General features: G+C 38.9%; 1 protein-coding gene across 5 annotated transcripts in view; it reads right to left on the bottom strand.

Moving 5' to 3' along the window:
- The window catches only part of LOC122938794 (cytidine monophosphate-N-acetylneuraminic acid hydroxylase-like), a 342,933-nt gene that overhangs the window by 96,051 nt on the left and 233,174 nt on the right, over positions 1-13,708 (bottom strand). For all 5 annotated transcript variants that reach the window (XM_044294574.1, XM_044294572.1, XM_044294576.1 and 2 more), the window contains one exon: positions 2,832-2,972. In XM_044294574.1, the coding sequence (XP_044150509.1) occupies positions 2,832-2,972 (141 nt within the window). The remainder of the gene's footprint in view (positions 1-2,831; positions 2,973-13,708) is intronic.

Below are 13,708 nucleotides of genomic sequence, written 5' to 3'. Positions count from 1 at the left end.
GAGTTCATAGGAGATTTTTTTTTTGGCTCAAGTTAGCAGAATTTTTTTTTTTGTTTTTTTCTTACAAAGTCTCATATTCCACTAACTTGTGACAAAAAATAAAATCTCACATGAACTCACCATACCCCTCACGGAATCCTCACGTTCACTGGCACCTCACATACTCCAGTCTACTGCACATATGATAAGTGCTTTGTGTGTTGGTAAATTGTAGGCTGTCAAACAGTCTCTTAATTCCTATAGTGGGACGATGGCACCAGTCTCCCACTATTGATATCTGGTAATACAAATTAATTCCAGCTGGAACCTAGTTGGTATAATACTTGTGGGCATGTGGCAGTATCTTTGCTGATCTCATTTTTGTTTGGAGTGAGCGATCACACATATCGCCTCCAACCGGTGACATCCACCATCTCTCACAGTGGGCCATAAACTGTGCTTTTAATACCTTAGAAGGTTATTCTGGTTGTCTGTCTGTGTCCCTTTACATGTGAATCACAATTACTAGTGACACTTTTTAATGAATAGTTTAATAAAAGTGAAGTATTAGTTTGACTTGGGCCAAGATAGGTTCCTATTGCCTTCATAGGCATCTGTAAATACGTTTGTGATTAACCTTGCCCAGGTTAGGTCCTGAATTTACGGAATCCAAAAGCGTAACATTTTTTTTAGACATTTATATTCCCAACTTCTTCTCACGCTTTAGGGCCCCTAAAATGCCAGGACAGTATAAATACCCCATAAGTGACCCCATTTTGCAAAGAAGACACCCCAAGTATTCCGTGAGGGGCATGGCGAATTTCTAGAATATTTTTTTTGGGCACAAGTTAGCGGAAAATGTTTTTTTTTTCTTTTTTTCTCTTACAAAATTATTTTCCGCTAACTTGCGCAAAAAAAAAAAAAAAAAAAATAGGAACTCGCCATGTTCCTCACAGAATACCTTGGGGTGTCCATCCAAATGCCTAAAAATGCCCTCCTACAAGGTACTCATTGGAATTTGGGCCCCTTTGCGCATCTTGGCTGCAAAAAAGTGTCACACATGTGGTATCGCCGTAGGGCTATGTGTTTTGGGGTGTCATTTTACATATATCCATGCTGTGTGTGAGAAATATCTCTAAAATACAACTTTTACAAAAATGTTTATACAAAGTTGGCATTTGACAGAGATATTTCTCTCACCCAGCATGGGTATATGTAAAAATACAGCCCAAAACACATTGCCCTACTTCTCCTGAGTACGGCGATACCACATGTGTGACACTTTTTTGCAGCCTAGGTGCGTAAAGGGTCCGAAAGTCCAACGACTACCTTTAGGCTTTACAGGGTTGCTCACAATTTAGCCCTGCCCAAAATGCCAGAACAGTAAACACACCCCACAAATAACCCCATTTTGGAAAGTAGACACCCCAAGTTAGCGGAAAGGGAGACTTTGTGAGAAAAAAAAAAAAAAAAAAATTTCCGCTAACTTGTGCCAAAAAATAATAATAATATTCTATGAACTCGCCATGCCCCTCATGGAATACCTTGGGTTGTCTTCTTTCCAAAATGGGGTCACATGGTCACATGTGGTGTATTTATACTGCCCTGGCATTTTAGGGGCCCTAGAGCGTGAGAATCCAAATCCTAAAAATGCCCTCCTAAAAGATACTCATTGGAATTTGGGCCCCTTTGCACACCTAGGCTGCAAAAAAGTGTCACACATGTGGTATCGCCATACTCAGGAGAAGTAGGGCAATGTGTTTTGGGGTGTATTTTTACATATACCCATGCTGGGTGAGAGAAATATCTCTGTAAAATGACAACTTTGTATTAAAAAATGGGAAAAGTATTTTACAGAGATATTTCTCTCACCCAGCATGGGTATATGTAAAAAGACACCCCAAAACACATTGCCCTACTTCTCCTGAGTATGGCGATACTGTGTGACACTTTTTTGCAGCGAAGATGCGCAAAGGGGCCCAAATTCCAATGAGTACTATTAGGATTTCACAGGGCATTTTTGCGCATTTGGATTCCAAACTACTTCTCACGCTTTAGGGCCCCTAAAATGCCCGGGCAGTATAAATACCCCACAAGTGACCCCATTTTGGAAGAAGACACCCCAAGGTATTCTGTGAGGGGTATAGTGAGTTCATGTAAAATGTTATTTTTTGTCACAAGTTAGTGGACTATGAGACTTTGTAAGAAAAAAAAAAAATATATATATATATTTTCCGCTAACTTGTGACAAAAAATAAAAACTTCCATGAACTCACTATGCCCATCAGAGAATACTTAGGGTGTCTACTTTCCGAAATGAGGTCATTTGTGGGGTGTTTCTACTGCCTGGGCATTGTAGAACCTCAGGAAACATGACAGGTGCTCAGAAAGTCAAAGTGCGTAAATTCACATTTTTGCACCATAGTTTGTAAACGCTATAACTTTTACCCAAACCAATAAATATACACTTATTGCATTTTTTTTTTTAATCAAAGACATGTAAAACAATAAATTTAGAGAAAAATGTATATATGTAGTTTTAATTGAAAAATTTTACAACAGAAAGTGAAAAATGTCAATTTCGATTAATATGAAAAAAAAATGTAAAAATGTCAGCAGCAATTAAATACCACCAAATGAAAGCACTATTAGTGAGAAGAAAAAGAGGTAAAATTCATTTGGGTGGTAAGTTGTATGACCGAGCGATAAACGGTGAAAGTAGTGTAGTGCAGAATTGTAAAAGGCGGTCTGGTCATTGAGGTGGTGGGCTGAAGTGGTTAAGGAGTTAAGGGTCATTTATATAAGGCTGGATAATCTTTGTAATAAGGAAATAAAAATAGTATAAAAATCACCTATCAGCTGGGTCTTTCAGTAACCTTCCCACATCGAGTGTGTCTCCTGGCTTCGGGGTCCATGTAATGACATTTGATACTTTATTAATAAGTTGATTTAGTGTTGCAGCATCATTCTTCAAGTTGGTTTCCTTAATGTATCTGTTTTGGAAAAAAAAATAAAAAATCAGATCTGTATTCATATGCAAGAAGCACCACTTCATAATTCACTTTTCAGCAGTCATCTCATTATCACCACAGGAAAAATTACAATGACAGATATCACATATACTCAAAATTTTCTCTCTCTCTTATACACACACACACACACACACACACATTATATATATATATATATATATATATATAAAAATCTGAATCTATAATTCACAATGAGCAATTGTCAAAGCTTATGTATTTTCTTATACAAACAACTCTCCACAGGTCACAGAGCTGCCTTAAAAACTCTCCTATAGAGGTGAAGTCCCCTTCAGACTATTGTCTATGGCCCATGTGACTGCCGTAAATCATTTCTCTGAATGTTGTCAATAACAGTTCAGCAAAGATGGCTTCCTCCATAATCACGTTCAGAAAATAGAATAAAACAATCTACAATCAGAAAGTAAAAAGATTAGAAAAAAAAAAGATGTGTTGCTATCTTTTTTTAACTGGTAGAAAAAATAAAGGTAACAAATTTCCTCTAAGTACCTGCAGCAGGGCCTAACAGGATGCTAGTAAAAATCCCTTAGACTGCAATAGTATACTATTGAAGTCTATGGTCCTGTTATGGCTAACCGACGGCACTCCAGCTGTGGTAAAACTACAACTCCCAAGATTCACACTTGCTTGGCTGCTCTCAGAACTCCACAGAAATGAATGGAGCTTGCTAGGAGTCGTAGTTTCACCACAGCTGGAGTGCCGGTGGTTAGCCATCACTATTATAGGCAAAGTATTTAATGTTCAAGTCTTCTAAGAGGACTAAAAATGACAACAAATAAATAAATAATAATAAAATAAAGTATAGTAAAACAGCGCAAAATATATTAAAAATGTGGATTTGTCCATTTTTATTTTCTATTACAGTGTTTAGTATAAAGTTTAATACTTTTATATGTTGCTAGTTTGGGCATTTTGGGATATGGCTATACCAGTGTAGCAGTACATATTTTTTATTTTATTTTTTTATTGGGAAAGCGTATGATTAGAGTTTTTCATTCTTTTTGAACAATGGAAAACTTCCATCAGTTTATTTTTTTTAAACTCAATATGCATAGAAGACTTTTATTTAATTTTTGTCAGTTTCTCTTTTATATTTTGTCAGCATGACAGTATTATTCTCAGGATAGGCCTAGAAAAAGATGCCTACATAAAAGCATTGTGTTAATCAATGTAATGTGTGTGCGTCTTTAATTAAATCACTTAACCCATTTCTCTCTCTGGTCACCGTGAATGGTCTGACTTGGAAATTGTGAATGGTCTGACTTGGAAATTGTGCAAGGCTGCTGTGCTTAATGTCCAAACAGAGGAGGAAGTTAAACGACAAAACAGTAAGTTGAATACATTGAGTCACTTCATAAATTATATGGAAAAAGCCATCCAATCATCGTTCATTAAAAACATATAAATATAGAATATAAATATATAATAAAATGTAAAAAAATAAAAAATTTGAATATAAATGTTGATGATAGGTTCCCTTTAAATATTTAAAGGTAACCTATCACCTCCAAAAATCATCCCAAGTCGCCAGCAGTACCTGAGAGAAGCCAGCAGCGGGTTTCAGACGATAGTTTTCTTCCTGAAGGCAGAAAAAGCAAAAGCTCAGAAAACGTTCTTTTGTCCCCTGCCCGCGTGATTTTGAAGTCATGCTTGAAGTCAAGGGGGCAGCGGCCTCCTTGCTTCAAGTTAAGGTAACCCCGCCCCCTTCCCTACCCCTTCGCCTATGACAAGCATGACTAGAAAATCACGCGGGCAGGGGATAAAAGAACGTTTTCTGAGCTTTTGCTTCATTGCCTTCAGGAAGAAAAACGATCGGAAACACGCTGCTGGCTACTCTCAGGTACTGCTGGCGGCTTAGGTTGGTTTTTGGAGGTGACAGGTTCCCTTTAAACTTTTTTCCTATTCCCCCTAGGGACTTGAACATGCAATCAGTAGATGGCTTACACAATACACTGTAATGGTCTGCCAGTGCAGTCTATGGGAAAATCACTGTGTTCCTATTAAGAGCTTGATAGGAATTTTCCTATGGCAGGTCTGGGAACCTTCAGAAGTCTGTCAGCTGCCATAGCAACTGAACAGCTCCCACAATATTGCCACAATGAGCTCTTGAGATAGTTATTACTTTAATTTAACCCTTTATTTGTATATATCAGGTGTCCTATTGGGTTTTTCTATGTTGGTGAAACAAGGCAGAAGATTAGAATGACAATGAACTCGCATTGTTACACAGTAAGAGAAAAAGGGATAGATCTGCCTGTTGTGATGCGTTGTTTTACTATTGTGAAGCAATAGCTTTATTTTTGTATTGATGTAGCTGTGTAAGAATTTTTTGGTGAGGAAAAGTTGTTGGCTTTGGGGTACAGGATGGAGAAAGTGGAGAAAGAGGAGGGAGGGATGGAGCATGGTGCAAATGATAACTTGGCTAATCTTGGACCCCCTTTACAAGGACTGGGTGATGCGCACAGGTTGCACATCCCTAACGCCGGTCCTGTGTATATACTTACTGATTAACTGTTAGTACCTCAATGAAGGAATCAAAAAGAACACTAAGGTCACAAATGTCTTTTGTTTTATATTGTTTTGTTTTGTGCTGTTCACTTTCTGGCATAAATAATGTCTTTCGTTTATTCTGTCAGTAGTGATGAGCGGGAGGTGCCATATTCAATTTCGCGATATTTCACGAATATTGAATTGAATATTCGTCAAAATCAAATATTCGTAATTATTCTATTTTCCCGCAAACAATATGCGATTTAATTATTTGCATATTGTGATTTTCTTTTAACTGTATAAGGCAACTTTTCTTTCCTCTTTCACGAATAATTGTTATATTACGAATATTCTAAAAAACTAAGTTATAGCAAAATAGCGAATAATCGTTATATTGCTTTAACTTCATTTTTTAGCATATTAAGAATATTCTAAAAAACGAAGTTATAGTAATATAGCGAATATTCGTAAAATACACAAATATACTGTAATTTAGCTAATATAGTGCTATAGTATTTTATTTTAATAGTGCAAATTTTTTCCCAAATATGAAGATCATATTTAGGAAAAAATTTGCACTATTAAAAAAAAATACTATAGCACTATATTAGCTAAATTACAGTCTACAAAAGACTATACACATTATTCCGCCCCTCACAACTCGTACCAACGCATTGACTACATATCTATCCCTAGCAATCACATACAACATTGTAGATTCTCAGATATTAAGACTCCACTTTTCTCGGATCACTCCATAGTGGAACTGACATACATGTTCCCCCTGTCACCTCCTACCGAACTGTGTTGGAGACTGAATGACTCTCTTATAAGAACTCCACAAAATGTCCAGAAAATCAGAACCTATTTGGAGAAGTTCTTCAAACTGAATGATTATGGGAGGGTCTCTGTGCAGACGCTCTGGGAAGCAGACAAAGTGCACATCAGAGGAGAATTTATCTCCCTTGCAGCGTATATTAATAAACAGAGATCTAAAGCTATCCTGGACTTACAACAAAAAATGTCATGCCTGGAGCATCCCATTTGGCAGACTTAACTTCCCTCCAAGGAGATCTTAAGAACATTCTTAACTTGGGTTCTGACAAACCATACCTATATGCGAAGGTTAAACACTACGCCCACGGCGATAAACCGTCCAGGTTCATGCTGGCACAGAGCAAGGCAAGGAAAAACAAATCATTTATTACTAGTCTTAGAAACCCCTCAGGTACCTTACTACATAGTACTGAAGACATAGCCAAAGAATTCAGTGACTACCACAAAGCACTCTACAATTTAAGCTTAGCTATAGACTCTATTAAGGGGAACTTCTCTGTTTTCCTCTCAACGCCATCTCTCCCTCAAATTAATCCAACACAGTCCCAACAGTTAAGTTCTGAGATCTCCATCCAGGAAATCCGAGACGCAATTTCTCAGGCCCTAAATATCTCCCTTCCTGGGCGTCTTTCTTCCTTGATCTCCAACACCTCGCCGTTCGATTGGTTACAGCCCTTCATTAAATTCCTGGGGATTAAAATCTCTTCGGACCCGGGACATCTATACAAAAATAACTTTGGCCATTACTGCAAGAGATTTCAAAGATACTATCCTCCTGGCCTACCCCATATGTCTCATGGTTTGGTTGTAAAAATATAGCCAAATGTCTTTTATGGCCTAAGGTTACTTATTTATTGAGGTCACTGCCTGTGCATATTCCTCACATCTTTTACACTAAACTAAAACGGATCTTCTCCAAATATATATGGCACCTTAGGAAACCAAGAATCAAATACACTACCTTGCAGCTTCCGCGAAAGAACGGTGGCATAGATCTCCCATCACCACAGACATTTGTGAAAGCCGTACACTTGAACAGGATAGTAGACTGGATTAGGAAGCCCCCTCATAAATTCTGGGTCCCCATTGAGGAATAAATCCTGCGTTTTCCACTGCATCACATTGTGCTTGCTGAACCGGCATCCTCTTTGGCCAGCACAATTCATAATAGCTTCATCCTTGGAACCAGCAGAATTTGGAGCCTAGGCTCTTTCACACCTGCGTTATTGTCTTCCGGCATAGAGTTCCGTCGTCGGGGCTGAAATCCGTTCAGGATGCATCAGGATGTCTTCAGTTCCAGAACGGAACGTTTGTTGGCCGGAGAAAATACTGCAGCATGCTGCGCTTTTTGCTCCGGCCAAAAATCCTGAAGACTTACCGCAAGGCCGGATCCGGAATTAATGCCCTTTGAAAGGCATTGATCCGGATCCGGCCTTAAGCTAAACGTCGTTTCGGCGCATTGCCGGATCCGACGTTTAGCTTTTTAGAGTGGTTACCATGGCTGCCGGGATGCTAAAGTCCTGGCAGCCATGATAAAGTGTAGCGGGGAGCGGGGGAGCAGCATACTTACCGTCCGTGCGGCTCCCGGGGCGCTCCAAGTGCATGGATCACGTGATCGCATGGCACGTCATCCATGAGCATGGGGCGCTCTGACGTCACTCTGGAGCGCCCCGGGAGCCGCGCGGACTGTAAGCATACCACTCCCCCGCTCCCACTATGGAAACCAGGACTTTAATAGCGTCCTGGGTGCCATAGTAACACTGAAAGCATTTTGAAGACGGATCCGTCTTCAAATGCTTTCAGTACACTTGCGTTTTTCCGGATCCGGCGTGTAATTCCGGCAAGTGGAGTACACGCCGGATCCGGACAACGCAAGTGTGAAAGAGGCCTTAACGAAGTTCGTACTTTGTGCTCTCCTTATCCATCCCCCCCTTCTTCAGTTGAAGGACCTGATTTATGGTCCTAATGTTAAACATAATAAGATAAGATAGATAAGATGCCTTTATTGTCACTGTACAATACAATGAAATGTTGTTTGGAGCAAGCCTAGATGCCATGCACAGGGGAACAAGAACTGACATTTAAACTAAAATATTACACTAGAAAAAAAACAAAACATTGCACTAGAAGGCATTACTATTCACAGTGCACAGCATATATATATATATAGCAAGAGCAAAGTAGGAAGTGCTTATGAGTATATACACTGATTCCTAGCACCATCCCTAAAGAGATTAAACATAACAGTTCCACTATTGATTCTATAATCGCAGACAGAGCTCTTCCCTCCATCATGACTCTAAATGAACTCCTCGGAAGTCCGTTTCTGACTGCCTTGACATACAACAAAGTGATTTTTTCTATTAAACGGATCTCTCAGTGACCCGATGCACAAAGGCTGATAACTAAATTCGAAACCATCTTGTCTCAGTTTAAAACTCCCACTAAGGTTGTCTCGTCCCTTATTGAATTATTGCTTGCCTCGCACACTGAAGAGAAACTTCCTTTCATCAAAGCCTGGGAAGAAGACCTAGGATCAGAATTTTCAGATGATGCACTAAGTAGTCTGTTCCTAGCCCCTAAGCAATCCTCAAGGTGTGTAAGAATGCAAAATTCTGGATACAAAATCTTATTTAGATGGCATCTCACCCCCGAAAAGCTTAAATACAACCCTGCCTACGATTTCCATTGCTGGTACTGTGGCCAGCTGAAAGGTACTTACTTCTACATGTAGTGGATATGCCCACTTATCGTCTCATACTGGACCTCGATTCTTTCCCAGATTAATAAAGTAACAAAATTTAATCTCCCATTATGGCCAGAAATTTGCCTGCTACATTTCTTCCCTGAGAAACTTCCTAAACATAAACTGTTTCTGCTGAGACACCTCTTAGCAGCTGCAAGAATTTTAGTCCCTACCCACTGGAAATCCAAATCCCCCCCCGACACCAGGTCAATGGTTAGACAAAACCGATGCTTTATTTCTGCTGGAAGAGCTGGTGAGTTGGCAAACTAGATCACACGCTTCATTTCAGAAGACCTGGCTCCCCTGGGCAAAGTACAGGAACTTCATGTCATGGGTTTAGGGAAGGGTTTACATCCGCTTATAGACTTTCAGATACCCACCAATTATAAACACCGGGTAGTAATAAAGTAGAGAGCCTATACTTTGCAAAAATTTATACCCAAACAATTGAACTAAGGCTCCAGCTCATAATAGGAAAAAAAAATCTTTATTAAATAAACACAATCACATTATCATATAAAAACAGCAGTAAACAGGCATGTTTTAGTGAGGAAAGACCCGAGGGGGACTGGGGGATTGACACACATGGGCATACCTAAAATGGAGAGCGCTACAACAAGGCTAGAAAAAAAGGAAAAGTAACCCTGGACAATTGGATCCAATAGGGGTATATATAAGCAATGTGGAATTGAAAGAAGCTCAGAAAAATACCCCAAATAAGCATGCCGATCCCTCAGTCTCCTTCTCCCAACGCAGTTTCGGCTTCTTCCGGGGATAAGAAACTAATGCGAACTCTACCTTCTTATATATCTCTCCCATAAGTGTAATCGATCCCCCAGTCCCCCTCGGGTCTTTCCTCACTAAAACATGCCTGTTTACTGCTGTTTTTATATTATGATGTCATTGTGTTTATTTAATAAAGATTTTTTATTATTATGAGCTGGAGCCTTAGTTCAATTGTTTGGGTATTATACTTTCAGATAGCTGCGCCAGCCCACTTCTTTCTCCCTTCTGTCCAGTCTCAGGCTCCCTCTTCACAGCCTCCCTCGGGGTCTGTCCGGTTCAGGTTCTGTAGCTCTACACCCTATGACTTATAATGTTAGCTTACTGCTCCCCCCCCCCTTTCTTTCCTCGCCTTCCCTCACTTCCCTCTGTTTAACCTCCTCACTATTCTTTTGTCAGTAGGCTTGCTCTAGCAACGTCTCTGTGGTCACAGGCATTCATCCTTGAGACTGTAAAAGAATTTAAGTTCTGATTTCTGAATATCTTGCCTACACTGTTGGCCTTATAATTGTACATGTATGTTGCCTTTTAGATCTTGTATACATGTCTGAGCCTCATTATGGCCTACTGTATTGTATTTTTCAAAATGTCATATGTTTGATAAAATACTAAAAAATTTGAAAAGTAGTTTTCACTGATATCATCAGTACATATGACTTTTTGACCACTTTTTACTGAGATTTTTTTTAGGAGGCAGGATAAACAAAAAGCTGTAGTTTTGATTTACTTTTTCTAAGGCATAAAAAAATTGTGTCAATGTGACATTTTATACATTTACATAAGATAAATAAGTTCGGTTGAAACATGTTAAAAGAACAACAAATTGGTTCCATATATTCTGTTTGGTGAGAAAAATAAGACCTACATAGAAATAAGCAAGTCCCCAATGAGTATTTTAAATGAATCATTGGGATGAAAAGGCAAAGGGGAACATTAGTTGAAGAAACCAGGTGAAAACAGGGGGAAAAAGTTGTGAAGCCAGCCATTGACTGACTTCAGTGGTGATGTGGCCTCAAGGAGCATGTCACTGTTGAAGTTAGTCATTGGCTGGAGTGGTGCATGTTACCGTGTAAACAGTGTGGGGACTGGAAGATGAAGACAGCATCTCCCAAGCTACCAATGAGAAGCACAAGGCGCTGAACCTTAATTTACATAGTTATCGATTAAGCAATCAATAATGATCCAGACGAAGTGGATTGCTGTAGATACCATGTGATATATTGAAAGGAGTTCTTTCGTAATTTCTGTGGAATTCTAGGTGGCAAGATCTGCATAAATGACTTCCATAGAGTAAAAAGGCTTTAATCCCTTAGCTTCTTATTGAAGCACCCCATTTACCCAAACCAGACCAAAATATAAAGGATACCCTTTGAAGGAATAATCTAAGGGTAGGTGGATTAGGAGAAAGCTACTCTTGCAGAATACATTATGTGCTTCAATTTTTTTTTACTTCTTTGGTACTGGGAAGCATAGCATAATCAACATTACCAAAAATCACCCACGCTGGGTTTAAAGGGACAAAATTTAACAAGTGAGCCTTAGCAAATGATTCCACCTCCACCTGTTTAAAGAAAATTGGATTTGTGAGCAACTCCCAAAACAGTGGAAAAAAAAAAAAAAAAAAAAATCAGTATCTACATTAGCACATCTCAGGCAAGAAGCGGTGGTTTATCCAATAAGGTAATTACACAATGGGGAAATGTAGGCTTTGTGTGCTGTTTTTATGACCATATCCCAATTTTTCCTATACTGTATAAGGCGTCCACCATTCTTTTAGTAGATAAAGTAGGAAAATGTTGTGACCAGGTCACCATTTCTGTTTGGAGTAATCTAAAGGAGTTCTAATGAAATTTGATATATTAAGAAATTAAACCTGTTTTGTTGGCGGTTCAAATCATAGGTTAACTGACTAGGTCTTCGATTTCTTGAGGTTTAACAGCTTGAATAATTTAATAGCCATAACTAGAAGCCCACAAAAAAGGAATAGCATATTAGATGGAAAGACAAACTTAGACAATATCTTAAGAGGATAAAACCTGAGACTATGTGAAGTTTAGCATATCTCAAACACATTTAAAGGGGATGTCTGGTAATAATGATCTTTTCACAAGTGCCTGCAGCCTGCCTGCTGAAACAGAAGATTCATACTTACCTACTCCACACTGCTCTGGTCTTTTCATTGCCTCTGCTGTGGCTGTCTCCATCTTCTGGTCCTTCTACACTGTTTACATCCGGTGGTGCATAGTCATAGTCAGATGTAACGCTCCAGCCAATGACTGGCTTCAGCGGTGATGTAGCCTCAAGCAGCGCATCACTGTTGAATCTAGTCATTGGCTGGAGTGGTGCATGTGACTTTGTAAACAGTATGAGGACTGGAAGATGGAGACAGTTTCAGCAGGCAGGCTGTGGGAACTTTCTTAAAAATCAATATAACTGAGAACATAATCATAACATACAGCTCAGATAGAGACCGGGGGCAAGGTAATAGGACTGGGGGAGGAATGGAAGGAGGGATTAGAACAGTTCAGAAGAAAAGGTGTAAGGTAAAAAATATACATAAACTTCTTAATTGTATGTATACTAATGCCAGAAGCCTGACTAATAAAACTGGTGAACTGGAATTAGTGATGTGTGAGGAGGACTATGACATAGTGGGAATAACTGAGACATGGCTGTATGATAGCTATGACTGGGCGGTTAACATACAGGGTTACAGTCCGTTTAGAAAGAATTACAAAAACTGGAGACGGGGATCGGTCTGCCTTTATGTAAAGTCCTGTCTAAAACCCACAGTCCGAGAAGATATAAGTGAGGGACATGAACATGTGAAGTCACTGGGTAAAAATACATGGAGGCAAAAACACTAATAAAATACTAATAGGAGTTTATTATAAACCACCTAATATACCAGAGTCCACAGAAAATCTGCTACTAAATGAGATAGACGAGGCGGCAGATCATAATGAGGTCGTTATTTTGGGGGACTTCAACTACCCAGATATAGACTGGGAAACTGAAACCTGTATATCTCATAAAAGAAACAGGTTCTTGGCAATAACCAAAGACAATTACCTTTCCCAACTGGTTCAGGGCCTGACTAGAGGGACATCCATACTGGACTTAGTATTAACCAATAGACCTGATAGAACAAAAGATGTGCAGGTTGGGGGACACCTGGGAAATAGCGACCATAAAGTAAAAACCTTCCAATTGTCATTCAAAAGAGTGTTTCTTCAGGGAGGAACAAAAATACCAAACTTCAAAAAAAGCTAAATTTAGCCAACTAAGAGGGGCCATAAGCCTAACTAAATGGTACAAAGTCCTCAAAAATAAAAATACAGCCACAAAATGGGATATTTTTAAAAGCATCCTAAAATCTAATTGTGAGAGGTACATACCTTATGAGAATAAAAAGTTAAGGAACAAGAAAAAAACAATGTGGATAAATAGAACTGTAAAGAAAGCAATAAATGACAGATAGAAAGCAATTTAAATCACTAAAATAGGAGGGTAGCGAGGAAGCATTGTAAAACTATAGGGAAAAAAATTGAATATGAAAAAAAAAAAAAAAAAAAAAGCAGCCAAATTAGAGACCGAGAGATTAATTTCCAAAGAGAGCAAAACTAACCCTAAAATGTTCTACATTTATATAAAAATGGTAAAAAGTATAAATTTGAAGGTTTCGGCCCTCTACAGAGTAATGAGGGGGGAGTTGCAGAGAGCGATGAGGAGAAAGCAAAGCTATTAAATATTTTTTTCTCTACTATATTCACTGAGAAAAATAAACTGTCAGATGAAATGCAGAATGTAAAAGTAAATTCCC

This window comes from Bufo gargarizans, chromosome 5 (genome assembly GCF_014858855.1).
Source record: "Bufo gargarizans isolate SCDJY-AF-19 chromosome 5, ASM1485885v1, whole genome shotgun sequence".
NCBI classification, from domain to species: Eukaryota; Metazoa; Chordata; class Amphibia; order Anura; family Bufonidae; genus Bufo; species Bufo gargarizans.
The sequence above is the reverse complement of the archived record's forward strand: the minus strand, read 5'-3'. Positions and strand labels throughout refer to the sequence as shown.